At 35.6% G+C, this 23228-nt stretch overlaps 1 protein-coding gene across 1 annotated transcript in view; it reads left to right on the plus strand.

Moving 5' to 3' along the window:
• The window catches only part of Gad1 (glutamate decarboxylase), a 36561-nt gene extending 13757 nt beyond the window's left edge, over positions 1–22804 (plus strand). The window contains exons 6-14 of the mRNA XM_073081285.1: positions 9721–9918; positions 10488–10606; positions 11063–11203; positions 11694–11804; positions 12987–13054; positions 17093–17171; positions 19966–20115; positions 20881–21075; positions 21701–22804. Coding sequence (XP_072937386.1) covers positions 9721–9918; positions 10488–10606; positions 11063–11203; positions 11694–11804; positions 12987–13054; positions 17093–17171; positions 19966–20115; positions 20881–21075; positions 21701–21883 — 1244 coding nt within the window. The 3' untranslated portion in view covers positions 21884–22804. The remainder of the gene's footprint in view (positions 1–9720; positions 9919–10487; positions 10607–11062; positions 11204–11693; positions 11805–12986; positions 13055–17092; positions 17172–19965; positions 20116–20880; positions 21076–21700) is intronic.
• Positions 22805–23228: the final 424 nt, after the last annotated feature.

Raw genomic sequence — 23228 nt, forward strand, 5'->3', positions numbered from 1 at the left:
AAACCATAGTTATGGACTAAAAAGTTTTGAAATATAAAAAAGACCGTACTTAATATAATTTATTATATGACGGCGTTGCGTCAGACTGACGGATTCAATGTTGCACTATGGGAATATTAGTCGACATTGCCTTTGTTTTTCTCAAAGACTCTCCAAAATTACTAATACTATCAACACTATTGATTATTTTACACCACGATAACATACGCCAATTAATGCGTTTAATCCAATTTACCCAGTTTACTACACCACCTACCACTCTGTCAACTGTCAAAAACATTTTGAAAAAGGAACGATGACAGAGCCTGTCAAAAACAAAGAGTTCCCTGCCCCTGCAGACAGCAATCAGTCGATCCATCAGCGAACAAACGATTAGCGCGCGCTTCGCCGAGTGTGTGATTCGAGGCCGGCCCGCCTGTGAGCTTTTGAGATTACTACTGGGGTTCATAGACTTAATATAGCATAGAAATGGCACAATAAATAATATAAATCGAAATTAAAATAAACTGTAATTTTAAAATAATACTTTGTTTTCGAAGCTGATTTATGCGACCATACTGAATATTTTCCAAGTAAAATTATTAATGCAGCACCAATGCAACGATTTAGAAAAAGTTCGTATAATCAAATACATAACTATAACGATATTATGTAAATCGTATGATCAAGAAATGTTTAACTATATTTTATAGACGTAGATTGTAGTTGTATCTTTTATCATTATGGTAATTACTAATTTACCACTTCTGCCACAGACATATGTAATCAAGTCCATATACAACACGAGCCTTTGCCCGCGGCTTCGCTCGCGTTACGAAGTAATAATATTTTCATCCCCTATTTTATCCCCTTGGGGGTAGAATTGATCAAAATCCTATCTTAGCGGATGCTTACGTCATAACATCTACCTGCATGCCAAATTTCAGCCCGATCCGTCCAGTGGTTTGGGCTGTGCTATGTGCCTTTGAGTTATATATATTTAGATGACTTCTAACCGAACCACAGATATTTTAACACTCTCGAGGACAAATATGGTCGCCTCATAGCCACTCGACGTCCACATATAATTTTGGAAGTCATGTCTAATCTTTACTAATTCTGTGGCCGAATCCATCGGAGGGTGGATGCTCTTTGAATTCTGTGTGCAGTTTTAATGATTTTCAAGGACTTTAGAAGGGATGTCGGAATAGGATTGCAGAGGCAAGAATCGTAAAGACTTGTACCCTTCTGACCCATCAGTTTGGAGCTCTCTGCCCTTGCAAATATATTTGTCCTTGCAAGTCTATATGAAATAAAACAAACAAGCACTATTCCTGATCGAAAAATCTGCTATCTTTGGGAATTTCAATAAAATCTATTTTAGAATAGTAATAAAAATAAAAAAGTGAATAGTAACTTATAAAGTGTGTTTGCTTAAACACACTCTTCAACCAGAATATAGCAGCGCATAACACTAATATTAAGAAAATAATGTGTGCCATCGGAACCTAAATAAAGTTCTACCAACAATGAAGAATATAACTAGATTTTGTTTAATTTCCTATTAACTCATCCAATCCATCATCAACTCTCATTTATCCCATTGCTGGACACAGGTCTCCTTTCAAAATACGTTGGGTTATAGCCACAGTCTTCCACGCTGGCTAAGTACGGATCAGTAGACTTCACATGCCTTTGAGAAATTTATATTTTCTGATCTCTCAGGTATGTAGATATAATTATATCCTCACGAACATTTTTTTTACCATTTAGCCCTTCAATCAAGTAACTATTTACTTCTAAAACGCACATAACTTCGAAAAACAGCTTTTTTTTTAACCTCGGACCGCAAGTATCAGCCTATCACTACTATATCTATCGGATTTCGTTCAATCTTTTCACCATAACAAAGGTTCGGCCCATAATAATAAAGGAGATAAGCCTCCAGCCTCCCACAAAGCCAGTCTATAAAAATCAATCCATAACCCAAATCCTGATATAAATTCGGGAGGATCTATCAAAGTATGTTAATACTGGGCTCTACAATAGAGGGGCTGTGTAGAGTCACTGTAATTTTGTTTTGAAATGAGACTGGTTTTCATTTTCGTTATTCTTTCAATTTCGTTTTTGGACGAAATATTATTTTCATTTAGTTTAGTTTTTTTACCACGCTTTTATTAGCTTGAACTGTATGTATGTAACGGAATCTTTCGATTCGATCTTTACCCACTTTGAACGGTCCGATTAAGTCAAAATTTTGAAGAATTATCAAGAACCTAAGAAAATACACTGTTTTAATAATTTTGTCCCATCAAGAACGTCAGGATTAATGATTTTCTTGTGCGATTTTAGCGTGGTTTTTAGTTTGTGCTTTAGTAGAACAAACAGACAAATAAATTAATAATTGTTTTTAAAGTACCATATATACTTTCATATACATTAAATAAAGTATTATTTTGATATTAAAACCAGACATTTATACACATACAGACTTTATACATATTTTTATACATTTAGTAAAGAGCTTTTTTCATATTATAAACAGATACTTTTACACACATTTTTGTATAGATATGGTCACTGTACAGTGTCGGTAATCCAATGATTTGCGTAATATTAGCCACTCTCAGCCCACAGTAAATCAACACGGATTGTGTAGCCCCCTTTATTGTTTTATAACACCGTTGAGGTTTACTTTAAGTAATTTGGAGTAATTGGGGGTTGGAGGGATGTTTTGGATTTTTGCATTTTTTTCGTTTAATTTTTTGCATTAGGTATATAACTTTCTATCCTATCCTATCCTATCCAATTTATGCCTGCCAAAGATTGAAATGTTTCAATTTCTGCCTACTAGAATTGTCAAATTTCGTTCTTTAGGAAAAACATCGGAGAGATTCAATATTGATAAGAGCATACAGGGCGATAAAAAGGCTCCTTCGTTTTATTCTGTTTTTTTTTTTTATTTTCTTTCCATTATTTTCAATATTCATTAGTACATTTTCATTAAACCTAGCTACCAATTCAATTATAGTCGTAAATATATATAGTCTTTTAGACCTAGATAAGTAAGATAGGGAGATAATATTATAGTTACATATAATTAAGAAAACCATAATTTTATACACTTAAACATATCCTACTTTATACATATTTCATGAAAAATTCGATTTAAAATGATATTTACGAATATCTTTATGTATTTATTATATCAGTTATAATAATACTTTTTTATCAATATACGTATGCTACTATTGCCAGAGACGGTGGGTTCCCATGGGAGAAGATAAGTGGGCTTTAAGATGTCGAGGGGTGGCTAGGGGTTGGTCTAAGGGTTGCTGTTTATGTCATATTGTCATGGCTATCTCTTGTGGTGACATCGAGTGGTGTTCATTTGGGGATAAAGTATATCTGGCAGTAGTTTAAGAGTAGTGGCTTCACGTTTGGTCCAAGGTTCTAATCCTGTGACATTTTATTTTATGTGCGTATAAGGAAGGTTGTGATAGTCTAGTGGTTTGGCACGTAGCCTTCCTCGATTGGAAGATCCAACGTTCGAATCCCAGGTCTCTGACACCTGATTTTTTAATGGTGCGTATTAGAAATTAATTCTCATTTACTTTAAATGGTGACGGATAATATCGTGAGGAAATCTATACGTCTAAAAATTATTTGTATTTCCTCTGAGAGGAGACCCATGCCACGCTGTAGAAGAGTAATAAATTAGTAAAGTCTACCAATCCCACACCTAGCCAGCCCAGCAGTGGGCCATAAAACACTCAATATGCCATACAACCCCTAAAGTAAAGACACTTTCTACACTCACAGCCCACATACACACGTAAACAGAAACACCTAACACAAAAACAGCAATCGTAATTCAGCATTCAATCGATCAAATCCGGGACCTTTTGGCCATCAGACCGGTATGGTGACCGCTCATCAATATCGACGCAAACAGTCCATAATATGGGCATGTCCATGGACAAACTTTTGAATAGCGTTCATTAGTTCAATACGGGCTATGTAGAGCAAACTGAATTATTCGCACGTGACTGTACTGCGTGGGTGGTCGCTAATTGTACACAATACTGTACAATTGTGAACTGTGGGACACGCTTGCTGAATATTAAAATGTTCTTGCCAAAATAGATAGACATGAATACTGAAATCTCAGACCATACAAGGATTTAGTCTCTCAATTATATTGAAGCATACTTTGGAAGGATAGAACAATTTGTGGTTCGACTCCGATGGCACCACTACACCTGTCTTGTATTATAGTAGCAGTGTTAAGTGGTAAGATTTAAGGGTGTGGTAAGAGAAATGCGTGTACTAGGCGTTCCAACTTAGTTTTCATGGGTAACATTTATGATTTTTATTTATTTTATTTTATTTCATGTCAATAATAGATGTCTATGAGGGAAAGTGTCCATTTACCAAAAGATGGAAGCAGGTAGATGGCCATCATTTCAAAGGTGGTAGAAATTTTGTGATTTGAAATGTGTGGTAAGGAAGAGATACATTCTTATCCGAGGCGTTACTACTTAATCATAAGGGGTAGTAACTAATTCATTGCCAACCTCAGGTAGGAGTTTTACCTTATGAGGGGTTGATTACAGATGTCCATGGGCATCATTAGCCCTACTTATCATCAGGCCTGCATGCTCTTTTGCGACTTCTATACTATAAAAATTTTGTACTATTACTTTAAATTTGTGAATATTTAATTAAATCCCAAACACGTTTTAACCCTAATCTATTTGTCAAACAAATACAGTTACCAATAATAGGGTTATTGTCGTAATGTAAAGATACGCCACAATGGCGGTTGATTGCTGTCAGTTTGACAGCTGACACGTGGCGCGCGGGAAACTAGTGATGGACACACGGCAGTGGGGCAGCCAAGTTCGGAATGTGGGTTCATAATAATCAAATTAGAGTTACTTTCGACACCGTCATCATAAAAACAACTATGTGACCTAAACAATCATTATTCAAAAGAACTTTATAAGTACTTAGTACTTTAGTCGTTGATCCTGCTTAGGTCCAAAGTGTTTCTAATAAAAATAATGACAAAGATAAATCGTGGTTACCTGAGAATGAATTTGTGTATTTAAAATTATGTGTTTTCCAAAAAAGGGAGAAATATATGAAATGATGAGTAGGAATGATAATTATGGACGTGCGTATGGAACATGACATCCAAAAATTTTTCTATGCTTTTATCAGTAAAGCTAATACTGAATTTTATTTGCACCGAACTTGGCCCTCTTTTTTACATTAATATTTTTGGTAGAAAAAAAATAATTCAAATGAAATATACATTATTTAGATTGAAAAAAGTTACAGTAAGTATACTACGCTGGGGAAACGCAGATTAATTGAATTCAAATATCTTTGGCATTTCTTAAAACAGAATGATGTTTCTTTCATCGTAAAAAAAAAAACTAAACTTTGATAATGATAAAAAATGTGAGCCGTCACGGGACGCCTGGCAGATGTGAAACATCGACATTATTTTGTAAAAGTAATATGCAGAAAAGAACATATTATGATAGGAACTATGTCATAATGATAAAATAAAATATTACGATCCGCATGGCGACGCGTCGCCATGCCGTACACACTACTGCATATATACTGTATATATATACCATCGTATAGCGTGGCGATGCGTCGCCACGACAGAAATCGGTTTTGCGAGCGGCTATAGATGTTTCACATCAAAATCCATCTTCGATTTTCAATACAATACAAAAAAACCAATCCCATTTCACCAGTTTTCAAACACATCCACGCGTGTAATTCCAAAACCACCCCTACCCTCTAAAATGCAGATTAAATCGGTATTATGGCAACACCTGACTTGGCCGAATTAATTTGCCCCATCTGGGTTTGTACGAAGGGGATTATATTAAATTCCTTTTGGCGAATTATTATTTTTGGTGTGGTAACCCTAGTATATAAAGTTACAAAGAAATTAATACTCTATGTGTATGATATAGGGTTTAAAATAAATAGTAAATGTATGGCATATTGTTTGTTTGGTTATTTAGTTTGTCTTGGGTACAATGGTCACTATAATGCAGAAAGTCATGATGTAGAGTGTTAGGTTCGATTCCGGGACTTTTTAAAGTTTGGAGTAGTAAACGAGCTTGCCGTCCACCTGATGGTAAGTGGCTACTGCCGCCCACATCTGTAATCAACTCCAGATAGGATTAGATATTCCTACCTGAAGTCAGCCACAGATGCGTCGTTAACCTCGAGGACTAAGCTGGAACGCCTTGGAAAAGTATGTCTCCCTTATCACACCCTTCAAACCAGAACACAGCAGCGTTTAACACTACTGTTGTTAGGCAGAAATAGGTATAGCGGTGGTGCCGCCGCAGTCGAACCATAAGGGTTCTATCATCTTCAAGTGTCTCTCTTAAGCGCTTAACACTGCTTAAAAGACAAAAATAGGCTGGGCATTAGTGCTTCTTCATAGAAGTTCTTCATAGGGTTCTTTGTTTATCACAGTATTTCTTTCCACCTCAATCAATTTTCAATTTTGACAAGTAAGCTTTCGTTATTTAGTTATTTACTCCCCCAACATCTGCGGCGTCTGATAAATACTCCCTAGGGATGGGGTACCATCAGTTCTATAGTTTATCATGTTCTCACTTTTTAGTACTGGTTTTATCTCTGAAACAATGTTATTATTTCTACGTTTTATTATTTGCTACCTTTTTAGTATCTTTTGTAAGTATTGCCCACAAATATATGCTAGCTTTCTCTTTGATAAATGGAACTGAAAATGTTGGTTCCAGGAAGTCGTTCGTTGAAACATTTCTTGATTTTGTGTATACCAATAGTGACATTACACAGGTCATCTAAATATCGCATAATACAGTACCTACCTAGATACGGGCCAATAACATGAATCGATGGAGTTATATTTCTGATAATCCTTCTGCGTATTTATATGTATCAAGTTTTCACAAAAAGTTGAATTATTATTTCATAGGCGTTTATATTTTTATGTTTTCATTACTTTAAAATTTCAGTTCCCTAGTTCACCATCAATCAATTTAACGCTATGATTACGAAATTCCAATCGAAGGCCTAAAGCAAATAAATAAAACATGATTAAAAAAAACTGCAATTTGAATCAATTATAAGTATAATTCTTTTAAAACAAGTAATGAAACTGTTATTTCATAATTTTAAATTTTCACTTCTACATTTTTTCTCTATTCCTCTGTATAGTATGTGTGTGTTTTCTACACGCATCATCTTGTGTGTATTAAAACCATTTCACCCCTCACTTCATCCCTCAGTTGACAATGCAGCTAATTTAAATTCCCGCATACATTTAATTCTGTTTGCGCGTGCAGCTGCGATAAACTCTCCCCAGAGGGCGCTTGGCAGGTTTTTATCTGCGGAAGTTGGTTTCTTGTCACGAAAAAGAGAGGTTCTATCTTTATAATGAATATAATATGATGTACGCTTTCGTCCGAGTGTTATGGGTGTTAAACGACCCACAAGTGTATAAATACCCAGAAATTTCATATTTATATTCTATGTTGAATGAATACATTGTTATTATATCTGGTTTAATAATGGCATTTTTTCCTGTTCAATAAATTACAAAGACAACACTACAACTGCTAATGAAATGTTATTAATAACAAAGTAAATTTATTCTTGATATTATACGTTGATTGTAAATTTATTTGAAATACTTTTGAAAGCTTTTTTACTTAAACGTATGAACATAAAAATTTTTTTTTTGAAGAATCAAACGAAGACATCGTAATATTCACGAATTTTTTTTATTATTTATCAATTTCCTCAGCATATTTTTGTCAGACTACGGAAGGCAATGTTATCGAACGTATGCATGTCTCATTCTTTGGTACGTTCCACAGCCCGAATGACTTAACGAATGTTGTTGTATTCGTTTAAATTGTGGGAATAACGTACTTAGACTATATTTTATAAACAGTAGTTTTTATAATGATATTTTTATAGTGTGACCACATAAAATAGCATTAATGATATTTCATCCTGGCTATTTCTACAGCCAACGTAAAAACCGACTGTCAGATTTATCTCCTCGGAAATGAGGGAGGCGCGTGCTTATGACGCTCTGATAACGTAAAAAATATGTCCCCGGCCGCCGGGACCGCTTATCTGGTAGTGGAGGGTTAGATGTTTATTATTTTGTGAAATATACATTAATTTTTATCTGCTCATAGTGTTGCTGTGTTATTTTCTCGTCGCATTTTGTTAGACATATTTCTTAAGGAGCATTTAATTTGTTTAATAATGATATAACGTATAGTATCATCGCTGATAACCACCTACGGATAAAACACTTTTTTATAATACAGGAGTAGCAGACGAGCATGCAGTCCACTTGGTAAGTGGTTACTGCCGACCATGGACATCTGTAATCAACCCCAGATAGCATTAGACATTCCTACCTGATGTCGGCCACAGATGCGCCGTTACCCCTGAGGACTAAGCTGGAACGCTTCGGAAAAGGATGTCTCCCTTATTGTAGAAGCAGTGATTATTAAGCATCAGTTCACCTTTTTATTGGAGCATCAGTGACTATTAAGTCACTCAGTCGGTCTATCAGTTCACCTGATGCTTAATAGTGTTGTTTCAAGACGCATATAGTGTATTATGAGTAGGTGGTTTAAAAACCCGCTAGTGCGACGACTGTTCAAATTTAAATTCAATTCAATTGATATTTTACAATTTCTGTAGGACAGAAACTATCAAATTATGATCTTTGGTGAACAATATTTGGATATATTACATATTGATAACGATCGTAAGTAACTGTAAATAAGACATTAGTAGTAAAGGTCAGTCACAATTTAATTGCTGTCTCTGAAGGCTACATTGGAACGCCTTGACCAACTGTCTCGCCCTTAACATACCCTTCAAACCAAAACAGCAGCATTACATCAGTTCTAAGGCAGAAATATTTTATAACACAGAAATAAGCGACGATACCGTAGTTTTTCAACTTCAGAATAATAAACAAACATAACATCATAACAATTGATATAACACAACATCACATTATTTCACAGTATCGTAATAACAAGGCCAATAAAACCGGAATTTACCGGACAAGATGGCCGCGTCCGGTATTCGGATATCGGTGAAGCGGCGCGTGGTATTGCTTCCGGTGTGAAAACGACCGGATGTAAGGATGTTTGAGTCAAATGAGAGTTTTTTTTTTGTCATGATGTTGTTTTGATATTCTTGTCTCTACAGGATTATTATGTGAAGGCACTTGAAGGTTATGACTTTTTTGTATCGGTACCACTACTGATTCTATATCTGTTTGATAGAAACAGGTAGCGTAGCTGTGTTCTGGTTTAAAAGGAAGAAAGTTTAGCAGTCTTTTGAGGGTTGCAATAACTTTGAGTTTGTAAAATAAACGAGATAGTGATACAAACAGTTCCATATAAATAACATATAACATAACTCTATACTAATACTCGTAATTTTTTTTTATTATTATTATTTTATTAAGATTCCCTGTATTATGGTTATGATCAATACACACAAAGAAACACAAAGAATGATTGATCACTTGATTTAACAGCAGTGCTAGACACTGTTGTGTTCTGTTGTGGTAAGGGAGACATACTTTTTCGGTGCTCCAGCTTAATCCTCACTCTTATATTATAATAACACCGTTTACTCTTGCTAAATAACAAAGACTTTTTTTTCCCCCAGGTCACCCCCACTTCTTTAACCAGCTGTCCTGCGGGCTGGACATCATCTCGCTCGCCGGGGAGTGGCTGACCGCCGCGGCCAACACCAACATGTTCACCTACGAGATCGCGCCCGTCTTCATCCTGATGGAGAATGTGGTGCTGGAGAAGATGCGTGACATGATTGGGTGGAAGTGCGGCGACTCTATTCTGGCTCCGGGTAAGATGTAGTATTGTAATTAAATGAATTGGAATGATATGAAATGAAGTGACATGTAATGGAATGAATTGAAGTGACATGAGATGAAATTAAACGACGAAAGATGGATTAATATGACAAAATATTTGATAAATAGCCATGGAATTATACCCAGATATGCAATAGAAAATCAAATTTTATTTGAAACGATTATATTAAAAATAAATTATGATGCTTATTTTGTAACTTTTTATGGAGAAAAAAAATAATTTTCTTTAATTCTGTTATTTACAAACAATTGTAATGAGTGAGTAGGTACCTAAATAAATTATGATACTTCATCATAAAGTTAAAAAATAGCGTAAAGTTTTAAAATAAAGTTTTCAGTAAAATGTTTTTGACTGATTTTTCGTAAAAAAATGAAAGATGTTCATACCACAGCAACAGATTTGTAGTATAAGAAACAAAATAATGCCTTACGCAACTATCATTCAGACAATAGTTCTTAAACAATATGTGGTTATCCTTAGCCACTAGTATGTTGAAGTGATGTGGACACCAGGTGATATCAAACGTTTTCTCCTACTCAGGTGGTTCGGTCTCCAACCTGTACGCGTTCCTGGCTGCCCGTCACCACAAGTTCCCGCAGTACAAGGAGAAGGGGCTCTCCAGCATCCCTGGCCAGCTGGTCATGTTCACCTCCGACCAGGTGAGTCACGAATAAGGTCCTCGAATCCTAATGTCTTAGATTTACTCAGTGATCAGATATTTTAGCATTAAATTTCTTTATATTTATGTGACTAGTCTCATAAATTCTATAAGGAATTTTTCCAAATTAACCAGTACGATTACTTTTATTATTTGTGTCCTTCACAAGAGTAAGTATTTGTTAGTTTTTAATCGACTTCGAAAAGACTTTTATGATCGGCTGTAGGTACGTATTTTTTATACTTTTAGTCAAATATGGCACTCGAAATGTGCACATGTGCGAAATGTGTGCATTTACATTTTTTTCGATACTTTTTTCGACACAGAATTTTAGAAATGTGTTAGATCTGGAAGCATAACATTTAGCACAGGAGTATCCAATACATGTAATACTAATTACCTTAAAAAATATTTTCCAATTTTTTGTTTTTTTTTTTAATTCCACAATTTCCTCCAGTGCCACTACTCAGTAAAGTCGTGTGCATCTGTGTGCGGGCTTGGCACTGACTACTGCGTGGCGGTGCCGTCCGACGAGCGCGGGCGCATGGTGACGAGCGAGCTGGAACGCCTCGTGCGCTACCACCGGGACCGCGGGAACGTGAGTATATGGATCTTTTTAAAAAATCTAGAATTATATTTTTTTGGGTACGAAGCTCCTCGAATGGAGACTATGTAAAGGAGTACAGGAAGCCCTCCGACCAGGTAGGCTGATGAAGACCACGGGAACCTCTAGATTCAAACGCCTCAAGACCGGTTAGAGTGGCGCAGATTAGGTGAGGCCTATGACTAGCAGTGGACTTTCAAAGGTTGAGGATGAAAAAAAACCGAAACGTATTTGTCTTTAAATGTGTGAACAAAAGATACTGTGACTTTATTTTTATATATTGTATTTTGTAAAACAGGTGTTTTTTTATTACCTTTATTATTGTGTGATCAAAATTTTTCTTAAAAAATTTAGATTTTATTAAATTTAATGCCTACATTATAATGAAGAAACTATTAATAAAGCGGTCTTTATTAAAACTTTAAAATATTAAAGTGTTTGAGCTACGTACTACAAAGTGTTCATATTATTATTAACCCTACAGGTCCCATTCTTCGTAAACGCTACCTCGGGTACCACGGTGCTGGGTGCTTTCGACCCCCTCACCGAGATTGCCGACATCTGCCAGAAATATGACATGTGGATGCATGTTGATGTGAGTACATTATATTTAGAACGTTATCCCATTTGTGGTCTTGTATTAAAGAAGCTAAAAAATTGTTAGGGTACAACGTCCGATAGAGATAGATACTTTCACACACATACACACGTTTTTTCTATTAACACGCTTTTATTAGCTTCAGACGTATGTATGTTGGTATGTTGGTATGTTAGTATGTAACGGAATCTTTCAACATGATTTGAACCCCCTTCAAAACGTCGGATTAACTCGAAATTTGGCATACTTATTAAGGACCGATGACAATTCAATATTTTAAACATTAATAGTTTTGTACCATTGTCCTTATCAACATCCTCTGGATTAACGATTTTCGAGGCGAGATTTTTCAAACACCTTCAGCAAAGTTCATCGCAACTTTAGATTGCAAATAATTATTGCTATTTAGTTTCAATAGGCGTAACTTTTATATCGTGATTTTTAGTTTAGAAAATAATAATGTTATTTCCCTATAACTCAAATGTTCTGAAACATATCTAATATGCCCTCTTGTAGACTGATTTTTAGGATTCCGTACTCAAAGGTTAAAACGAAACCCTCTGCGGTCTGTTCGTCTGTCGTTGGGCTTTATCTCTTAAATCGTAGTAGATAGACACTTGTTTTTTTTACAAACAATGAATAATGGTGGTCGCTATAACGAGAAATACTAAAAATTAATAAATAATTATAGTTCAAAACCTAAAAAACACGCTTTTATGATAAAATCAACTAAAAAGTAGAAAATAATTTTCAATCTAAGAATCAATTAAGTAAATAGTATAATTGTGGAAAAAGTGTGGGGTGCTCCATTTATCAGGTTCGAAAAGCACCCCACACTTTTTCCACAATTATACTATTTACTGTTCCTTAATTGATTGTTAGATTGAAAATTATTTTCTACTTTTTAGTTGATTTTATCATAAAAGCGTGTTTTTTAGTTTTTTGAACTATAATTATTTTATAATATAACAAGAAACAACACCTTTCATATAAAATCTCACCCACACACATATGTACAAACACTTTCCCTTTCACTCCCACATACTTTATATTAATGTACATAAGTTTATCTATGTCCACTATTTTCCTATATAATTATTATGTGCAATTAATATGAAAATGAAAAGTATGATGTTACAATGCACTACACTTAAATATTAAAATAGTGGTGTCTTGCAGGCTGCCTGGGGCGGTGGCCTGCTGTTCTCCAAGAAGTACCGCCATCCTCGCCTCACCGGGATCGAGAGGTAAGCTACTCGTACTTCAGTGCTTATTATTTAAAAATAGGATGATTGACATGATTTTTTTCTTGACTTTCATGGCGAAATCCGACACTGTACGAATTAGTAATAAATGCTGAAAAGGATTACGGGGTCGAATTTGGAAATAGATGCGTATTGAAAACTTTTAAAACCAAGTAAAAAAACATCAGATCAACAATCAAAAGGATTGACTTAAAAGGTTGGACGAATATATTATGAGACATTTATATTCCCGGAGTTCTCAATAATGCTATGAAAAATGTTTTATAATGTACTTAAGGCTAAATAAAGTCTATATTGAACTTGTCCTGGACAGTAAGTCTAAGGCTATAGAAAGAACATCACATTTTGTCTCAAATATTAAAAACCGGCAAGTTATGAATTTTGCAATCATTAATCAAGCTGTACTTCAGCTGTCGACCTCCAAAACATAAATTCATCTTATTCGGCCGATAGATTTAATCCGGCAATAACCCATCGATCACTGCGGATGGTGCCTTAAATACCCATAGCTTATGGTTTAGGAGTAAATCCTGATAAAATGTATAACAGATTATGCTTTGGAAGTAAACCCGCATATAATATAGTAAGTGTTACTATATAAAATTTCAGTTCTTAGAAATTAACCCGAATATTTATTTTCCTTGACAACTATTTTAAAACATTGATAAGATTGAGATATCAAATGAGTAAGCAGTCTTACTCATAACAAGAGGTCACTAGAAGTGACATACGTATGTAGGCAATCAGCCCTTGCTAAGATTGGAGTCTAATCCGAGATAAGCTATAGATGCGTTGCTATTCTTGAGGGCTAAGTAAGGTAGCTATGAGGTAGAAATAGGAGTGGCTGTGGTACTTCTGGCTAATACTATAAATGGCTCTACCACTTTCATGGGAGTTTTATTATACTAAGTGATCATTTATAGTTGTCTATACTAATATTATAAAGAGGAAAACTTTGTTTATTTGGTTGTAATGAATAGGCTCAAAAACTACTGGACTGATTTTAAAAATTCTTTCACCATTCGAAAGCTATATTATCCACGAGTAACATAGGTTATATTTTATATGAAATATATTTGATAAATAGATTTTTAGGCGGTACAAAGATTGTCAGGTCAGCTAGTGTATTATAAAAATATCTAAAATTACTGAATGAACACGAATACATACAAATAATTTGCCAATTTTCAAAATACTTAGTTTCAAATAGATTCTATTGACTTAAATCCCTAATATTAACCCCTATGGATTATGGAGGGTACGTTAAATACCGATGGTGTGGGGTGCGGGGTTGCGGGGGGCGGGGGTGGAGCAAATCCGGCCAAATGTAACAGGCGGGGGCGGTGGACCGTATGACAAGCGAGATAGGGTTAGCGCTCAGGAAAAATTATGTGCACTGACTACATATACTTTATTTTTATAGTAATATATTATTTTTATAGTTTATATAGTAATATTATAGTAGCGGACAAGCATGCAGTCCACCTCATGGTAGATGGCTACTCCCGCCGATGGATATGGATACCTGTAATCAATTTTCAATAAAATTAAATTCCTAGCTGAGGTTCACAATAGATGACTACCCCTGAGGGATATGTTGGAACTGAGATCGAAGTTCTGGTTTGAAGGGTATGGTAAATATTACCCTTACCACACCCATTAAAACAGAAGCGCTTAACACAACTGTTATTAAACAAAAATAGTTAACATAAATCAAATTAACATTTTATTTATATTTTATCTATTTATAATAAAACATCCTGTACGACCGCATTGAAAAATCGGAATCATCTTTTGATTTTGTTCTAAATTAAATTTATTTCACAATCAATATCAATATGAAATTATGTCAGTTTCTTTCGACGCTGCTTGTCCATTAATTTTCAAAAATAATTCCGTAAAAATCTACTTTGAACGAAATATTTTGATTTTGACAACCCTATATCAAGAGCAGGATTACCTCCGCCATCTGTCGGAGCAACGTGGAAGTTCACACGTCAGTCCAACTGCACTTATCGTAAGCTTAATCCCGTGTCAGACATTTATTCTCCATTTTGTAAACGAATAAGAAACTTCCCATCTCTAAATGTAAGATTATGTACGAATAATTTTCAAATTTTCGTAACACTAAAAAAAGTTACTTAGTAACTATGGTTTCTGTTATTTTGCAGATATACTCGTACATACACTTAAGGTCAAAAAACTCAGATCCAGAATTCAAATAAATATTTTCAAAATTAATACGATTTACTTAATACGAGTAGTATCTATTTAGCGCTACGATGTTCTGGTTTGAGGGTCATGGTACCCATTTATCCCATAGTTGCTTAGTCCTGAGGGGTAGCAAAGCACCTGTCGCCGACCTCAGGTAGGATTTTAATCTTATCTGAGGTTGATTACAGATGTCCATGGGCGGCAGTAGCCTTTTACTACTATCGGCTGGACTACATGGTCGTCTGCTACTCTAATATTATATAAAAACTTATAACAGTTCATTTTTCATAAAACTTGTATTAATTACGTAAGATGCATTTCTCTCGTTCGTTCCAATAATAAATGGTCTGAAAATTCATTTTTTAACACTAAAACCATTTTAACTTCCCCATAATGGGGGCGCAATCAATTAATCCTCCCCTGGGATTGTTGGGAAAAGACAAAAAATCTACATAGCACCCTTATTTGAGGGTAGCAAGGAAGACTGTTACACCGTGCTGTACCTACTGCAAAGATACTCTTATTTTTTTGTCTAGTATAGTCCGCGCCAAACTTGTAGTCCACTCTGAATATAGAAACGAGTCGCATCGAATAGCAAATTGTAGATATGACGATGACAGCGCGGTACCCGTGAAGTTTACCAATTTGCCCTTGGCCATCGTTGTGAACTATGGCCTAAACCCTCATTTTACGAGGAGATCTGTGCCCAGAATGCCTTGGGGATTCGAACCTCGGACCCCCGAATGAAATTAATTTTCAATTTTTTTTTTTTATAATATAGGAGTAGCAGACGAGCATACAGTCCACCTGATGGTAAGTGGCTACTGCCGCCCATGGACATCTGTAATCAACCCCAGATAGGATTAGATATTCCCACGTAGGCCACAGATGCGCCGCTACGCCTGAGGACTAAGCTGGAAGACCTCGGAAAAGTCTGTCTCCCTTACCACACCCTTCAAACCGGAACGCAGCAGCGCCTAACACTGCTGTTATTAGGTAGAAATAGGTGTGGCGGTGGTGCCGCCGGAGTAAAACCACAAAGGGTTCTACTACCTTCAAAACTTAACTAGCATATCATCGCTTTGCTGTACTGTATTTTTGCTAAAACCTTTGCGAAAGACCAAAAACCCTTACAACACAGTGTGACACACACCCTAACCGAATGTCGGATTATGCAGAGCATACGGCAACTGTGTCAATAGAAGATAACGTGCAAACATTGGCCCAACACTTTGCTTTGCATCACAAGTGCGGGATATTGGCTTTGGTTAAATTATGCATTAGACGTGGGTTATCTCTTTTATTTAAATATATAACGCACAGTTAACTTTGAAGTAGTAATTTTATAAAAACAAAAAGTCGATGCCCATGAACATATGATTATAAGATTAACCCCAGATAAGATTAAAGACCTACCTATGGTCAGCTACAGATACGTCGCTATTCCTGAGGACTAAGTCCGAATGCTCGGATAAGTAAGTATCCCTTTTCAAACCCTTCAGACCGTAACACAGCAACTCAAAACAGTGCTGTTAGGCAGAAAAAGTGTGGCGGTTACTTAAATTCTTTAAATACTTTCTAGGAAAAGCTTGTTGGTGAGGAGACATAATTTTTAAGGAGTACCTAATTAAATATCTCAATATCTTGATTTGAGTACCCATCACCACCCAAAACGTAAGCCGGGACTTTACCACAAAATATTCTATATTTTCCTCATCTGATTTCGGATCTCTTCTTAAAACATGTTCACCAAGTTCGGATTAACACGTTTTTTATTTTATACTAACCTGCTGTATTCTTCCACAGGGCTGACTCCGTAACCTGGAACCCCCATAAGCTGATGGGAACCCTCCTGCAGTGCTCTACCGTGCACTTCAAATATGAGGTAAGATCACGTCACTATTTATTATTATTAATATAACTATGTACCCTTAATGTAACAGGATGTTTACCGAAATAAATGTTTTCTTTCTTTCTTTCTATTTATAAAAAATAAATTTTGATTTTGCTTTTCGAGTCTGAGTTTTCCTGACGGTCGTGACTAGGAAATTGAGACGTAATTATTAAAGTCGTTTATTGTCATTGGTTCTTGATAAGTGTTCAAAATTTAAAATCAATTGGACCGTTCAAAGTAGGTTCAAAAATCGAGTTCAAAGATTCCGTTACATAAATACATACCTACATACATAAAGGACCAGCTAAAGAAAATTTATCTTTGCCAATACTCTCATCAAAAAACTATAAAAAAGTTAAACTGTATAGGCAGACTAATTTATAACTTAGCCAAAATTAATAACTACAAAGTCAAGCCTATTTAAGTGAAAATATTTCACCAACCATACTAACGTTATGCCATAGAAATTACGTTCTTATCACAAAGCTTTAAGTACGATAATCGGTTAACTTAACAACCATTAGGTTCAGCACGTCACTGTAATATGCCAAGCAATAAATCTTGGTAACTCCTCCCCTTTGCTAAAGTTTGTTGAACTAGTGATGGGAAGAATATCGATATTATACCAATCGGTTTATCGATTTATATATTTAAGGTATGTGGAATTGCGTTCCAATAGTTCGGTGGTCAGTATTCTGGAATGACAAAGGTGCAAATCGCTTTGGTTCGATTTCGGTAGCACCACCAACACACTTAAATATTGACAATACCATAGCAGTAGTTATATAAAAGTTCCTTAACTATTTTCAATGGAATATGAACAAATAAAAGAAAGTGGGTCTTGGGGTCGACTCCATGCTAAAAACAAAATCCTATGTTTATTTGATGATTTTAGTAATTTATTTTATATCTGTATTGTTTTATAACCCGTCTTAATAATAAATATTAATCCAAAATGATGATGTTGCTGCTACCTCTCACTCGTTCTATTTTAAAGTTCTATTTTAGAAATTTTCATAATCAGAAATTCTATTTTTATAGAAATTTAGTGTTATTTTTTGTATTTTTAGTTTAAATATTGTTTAATTGTTTTTAAAAGTTGTATTGTAATTATTTTTAATTACATATTTTATTGAAACATTTCATACTTATTTTTTTAAGAATCCGTTGTAAGTAAGGTTTAGGAAAATTCAAAAATATATTTTATCGATGTTCTCTCATAACTTTCACATCACTAGCGCCACCTGACGGCAGCGAGCTACTTTTAATTAAATTCCTCTTCAGACACTCTGAAACATATGTTGCCAATTTGACCCTCTCTCCTCTTTTAGACCACCCAAAAACCACCCATATCCCCTTAACACTAAGTCCAAAATCGCGTAAAACACCTGGAAAATTAATTCCTATGCCCCAAACTTAAGGGCCATTTTCAGGATGACTTAACAGTGGAAATATAGCCCTTATTTAAAGGATATAAGGTTGATAATTACGTCAAATTAAGAGGCCAGGGCCGGATTTGGAGGTGTGGGGGCCCCTAATTATTTTCCAAGTGAAAGGGATAATATTATTCTTTAAAAAAATATTACCAAGAAATAAAAGTATTAAATCAAAAAATGTTAAAAATTAAATTTATTACAAGTTTAGGGCAAGTAGTACAAATGCCAAAAAAGTTTTTTTTTTAAAAAAAGTGACCCTTCGATATTTGGGTACAATTTGGGGGCCCCTCTCTCATGTCGATGTTATTCTTTATTTTGGGATCCTTCTCTTAAAGAGGCCCCAAGGCCCTTCCGATCCTTACCTAAATCCGGCCCTGACGAAAACCATTAGCTACAGATTTGGAGGCTGCATTTGATGGCGTTTTTATGGTGTGTATAATTCCAAGTTTATTGTATAAGGGTGCGTCAGTAGGAATTTCCTCTTCAATTTTACTACTCCCGGCCCGCATGGTACGGAAAAACACTCTGAATGGTTCTAGGTTTGATCCCTGGTTGAACATCTAAATTATCTATTCCTGCATCATAACAGTAGTGTTTAGCATTGATGTGTTCAAGTTATTACAAAATTGATTCATACGTTTGTTTTATGTAAACTTGTTTTTTTTTTGTTTAACTGCGTGGATATTATTCCTAACATAGGATTGATTAGAGCTTATAACCCCGATTTGCTACGATACTATGACTCAAATGTTCCCGATAAATCTACGTAATTAGTCTTCTTATCTTGCGTATCACGGAATATATAAAAATAAAAGCAAAATTCTGATATTCCTGCTCAATCTACTTGTGGACGATGAAGATCTTTCAAGTTCTGAAGATCTTTCAAGTTCTGGGAGAGATATGATGATCCAGCTTAGCTCTCACAGAAAGCAATGTACCTGGTCATCATACTCCAACATCTTTTGGACCATTTCGTAATGGACCAACATCTTTAATATGTACAAAACAATGTGTACAGTTGTTTGAAAAATTTATAAACCCATAATCAGTGCCGGCCCTAGCAAGAATTTAGTTTGATGCGACATCTCGTGGTGGTTCCTAGGTCGCTTCCTAGATCCTCTTTTTTAACTCGCACCCTATAGTTTCGGCACAGAATATACAGTATGTTGCTGCCAAGTAGCTTAGGTAGCCCTTCAACTAATAGCCTAGCCTCTTTACTCAACATCTGGGTGTTTTTGGCACCCCTTGTATGATAATATGTATGGTACAGTGTGTGGGCAGAAGTTTAAGAAGTTTATTTCCGAAATTGAGTCAAATAAGATTTTTTTTAAATCCTTTCTCTTTCCCAGGGGATCCTGCTGAGCTGCAACGAGATGGCCGCGGAGTACCTGTTCATGACGGACAAGATCTACGACCCTCGCTACGACACCGGCGACAAGGTGATCCAGTGTGGTCGCCACAACGACATCTTCAAGCTGTGGCTGCAGTGGCGTGGGAAGGTGAGGCATCTGATCATCATTATCATCTGATGACTCGCAGCCATCATATATGCTCTGCGAATATGAGTGTGTTTGAAGGTAGAAGCCTTTTGTCAATGTCTATCAGAATATCATATATGCTTCGGAAACGAGGGATGAATATGAGTGTGTTTGAAGATAGAAACCTGTGTGGTTTGGCTCCGGAGGCACCACTGCCACAGCTATTTCTGTTTAATAACAGAAACTTTGAACGCTGCTGTGTTTCACTTTGAAAGATGAAGTAAGGGAGACATTTCTACGAGGCGTTCCAACTTAGTCCTCGGAGGTAGCGACGCATCTGTGGCCAACTTCGGGTAGGAATCTCATTTGTTACTTCAAAATTAATAATTATAGTTTAAAAACTAAAAACCGTGCTAAAATCGCTTATCATCATTAATCCTGACGATTCTGATAAGGTGAACGGGACAAAATTATTAAAATCTTGTATTGTCATCTGTTCTTGATAATTTGTTAAAGTTTTAAATTATTAGACCGTTCAAAAGAAGGAAAAGCTTCGTTAGGAAATCTATCAGTCTCAAGGGTGGGTGAAGTTTGCTAATCCGGACTTGGCCAGTGCGGCGGACTATGGACCTAAACCGTTCTCACTCAGAGGGAAGACCCATGAGCAGACATTAATTCACGATACACACCCACTTACTTCCCTTATGAAGAATCTGCAATTACTTTAAATTCTAAGCCAACACAACTTTCTAAAACGTAACATCTCTTCAATATTAATTAATCCAGGGAACCTCCGGCTTTGAACGCCTGATGGACCGTCTGATGGAGCTCTCCGAGTACATGGTGCGCCGCATTCGCGAGCAGAGCGACCGCTTCCACCTGATCCTCGAGCCGGAGATGGTCAACGTGAGCTTCTGGTACCTGCCCAAGCAGCTGCGTGGTATCCCGCATGATAAGAACAAAGAGATCAAGCTTGGCAAGGTAAGAGAGAAGAAGAAATTAAAGATAATTTCAAAATCAAAATATTCAGCATAACATTTTGGCAAGATTTGAAGTTTGTTCTTAGAAGTCTATAACTTCTTCTAGAAAGAGAGTTTTAATTTATTTAGTTGAAAAAGTTGAAGTTTTTTTTAGCTGACTTTTACCAAGGAGTCGATGTTTTTGGATTCGATTTTCGGTTTTAGTTTGAAAATTTCTGTAAGGGAAAAGCATATATGAGGCATTCCAAGTTATTTCTAAGGGGTAGCAGGAGTCCCAGGTACTAATGGACTAAGTGTTGAAGATGGTAAAACCCTCTGTGTTTGATTCCGGTGGCACCACCGCCATACCCATTTCTGCAGTGTTGTGGTTAGAAAGGTGTGGTAAGGGAGGATACATTGCCGAGGCATTCCAGCTGAGTTCTCAGGTATTGGCGCATTTGTGATCGACCTCAGGTGGTTTGGGGTTGTTTGCATATGAATGGCAGTAGCTTATCACCAGATAGAGTGTATGCTCGTCTGCTACTCCTATATTATAAAAAGACGTCCACCTTTTCGGCCAACCAAATCTCTCTGTCTCCCTACAAATGACGAAAACCTCCACCAAACCAACACCTGACTGCCCCCAGGTGTGCGCGAAGCTCAAGGGCCGCATGATGCAGTCGGGCACGCTGATGGTAGGCTACCAGCCGGACGACCGCCGCCCGAACTTCTTCCGCAACATCATCTCGTCCGCCGCCGTCACCGAGCGCGACGTGGACTTCCTGCTCGCGGAGATGGACCGCCTCGGACATGACATCGTCGTGGACTAAGGGAGTATGGTAACAGTAAGTTTAATGTGGTTTGGTGTTGTGCTGAATTTGGTTTTGTTAGTCGTGCAATCCAAATGTTTACCAAAGATTGAAATTTTACAATGTCTAATATAAAAAAATTGTTAGTTGTTTTTGACAAGAAAACATTGGATAGGTTATTAACAACGGAGGGAATGTAAGTTAGCAAGAGTGTAACATTGAAATGTTTGTACAATTTTCGATTTAGCACAATATTAAACTGTGAGTTATGGACATACAACGTGGCTAAATGTAAATTCTGATAGTACTTTAGCTTGAACTATAAATGAGGGCCTATATAGTCTGTATTTCGGGATTTTGAAATTCCTTTTTCTAAATTACTTATCATAAATTTAATTAACTTACGCATTTTGTTCTATGAATTGATAAGCTATCTAGAACAAAGTTAATGTTATATGTTATTATCTCTTTTTTTTTAATGCAATCAAAATTGATTTTTTACGTCTAATTTACTTCGGGAAAGAGTTATTTTTCTTTTTGACGTCGTTTTCTTTTCGACAGATTGGTTTAAATTTATAGAAAATATTATATTTTGCCTAAATTTCGTCACGATGTATGTAATAACTTACATCATAATAATATATCTACATAAATAATTTAGCAGTTCTGTGTGTTTCAGCATTTAATCATATAACCTTCGCAATTTAAACATTAACTAGTAGTTTAAACCTTATACTTGTAAAAACCCTTTTCCTACAAGATTTAAGAAAATTGTCTATCAAAATGCATTTTTGGAAAATGTTTGACTGATCGTAAGAGGATGTTTAAAAGTCTTCCAAAATTATCTGTATTTTAGATTTTATTTTTTGTCTTAAGTGTGAAATTTAGGGCTTTCAATTGAATTAACGAAAATATTGATTAATACTGTATTTTCTGTAAGATTAACTTTGCAGAAATCGTCAAAATTACATTAAATTGGCAAATTGAGCTAAATACGTTAAATTGGGGTAAATCATTATAAAAATGTAAAATATGCCTGGGTTATATTATATTTATTATAATTCTGAATTATATATTATGATTATAGATTATATATTACAAAAAATCTGGAAATATAAATATTTATCTATTAAAGACAAAAATATCGTAATAAATTATTTACCTCAAAGTTGTACGGATTTCTAACAATCTTTGAAAATGGTGAGGAAACTTTCCACTTATTTAATGTGTGTTGTTGTGAATGTAATCTTGTTGTAATGTAAATGTAATGTTACAGTCTTCCAAATACAACATAATCCACGTCTTCCAATGAGTAGAAATGTATTTAGATTACCACAGAACAAATATTACAACAATATTACAGGTA

Source organism: Epargyreus clarus, unplaced genomic scaffold (genome assembly GCF_041222505.1).
Source record: "Epargyreus clarus isolate Ecla_fem2 unplaced genomic scaffold, WU_Ecla_fem_2.2 ptg000016l, whole genome shotgun sequence".
Taxonomy (NCBI): domain Eukaryota; kingdom Metazoa; phylum Arthropoda; class Insecta; order Lepidoptera; family Hesperiidae; genus Epargyreus; species Epargyreus clarus.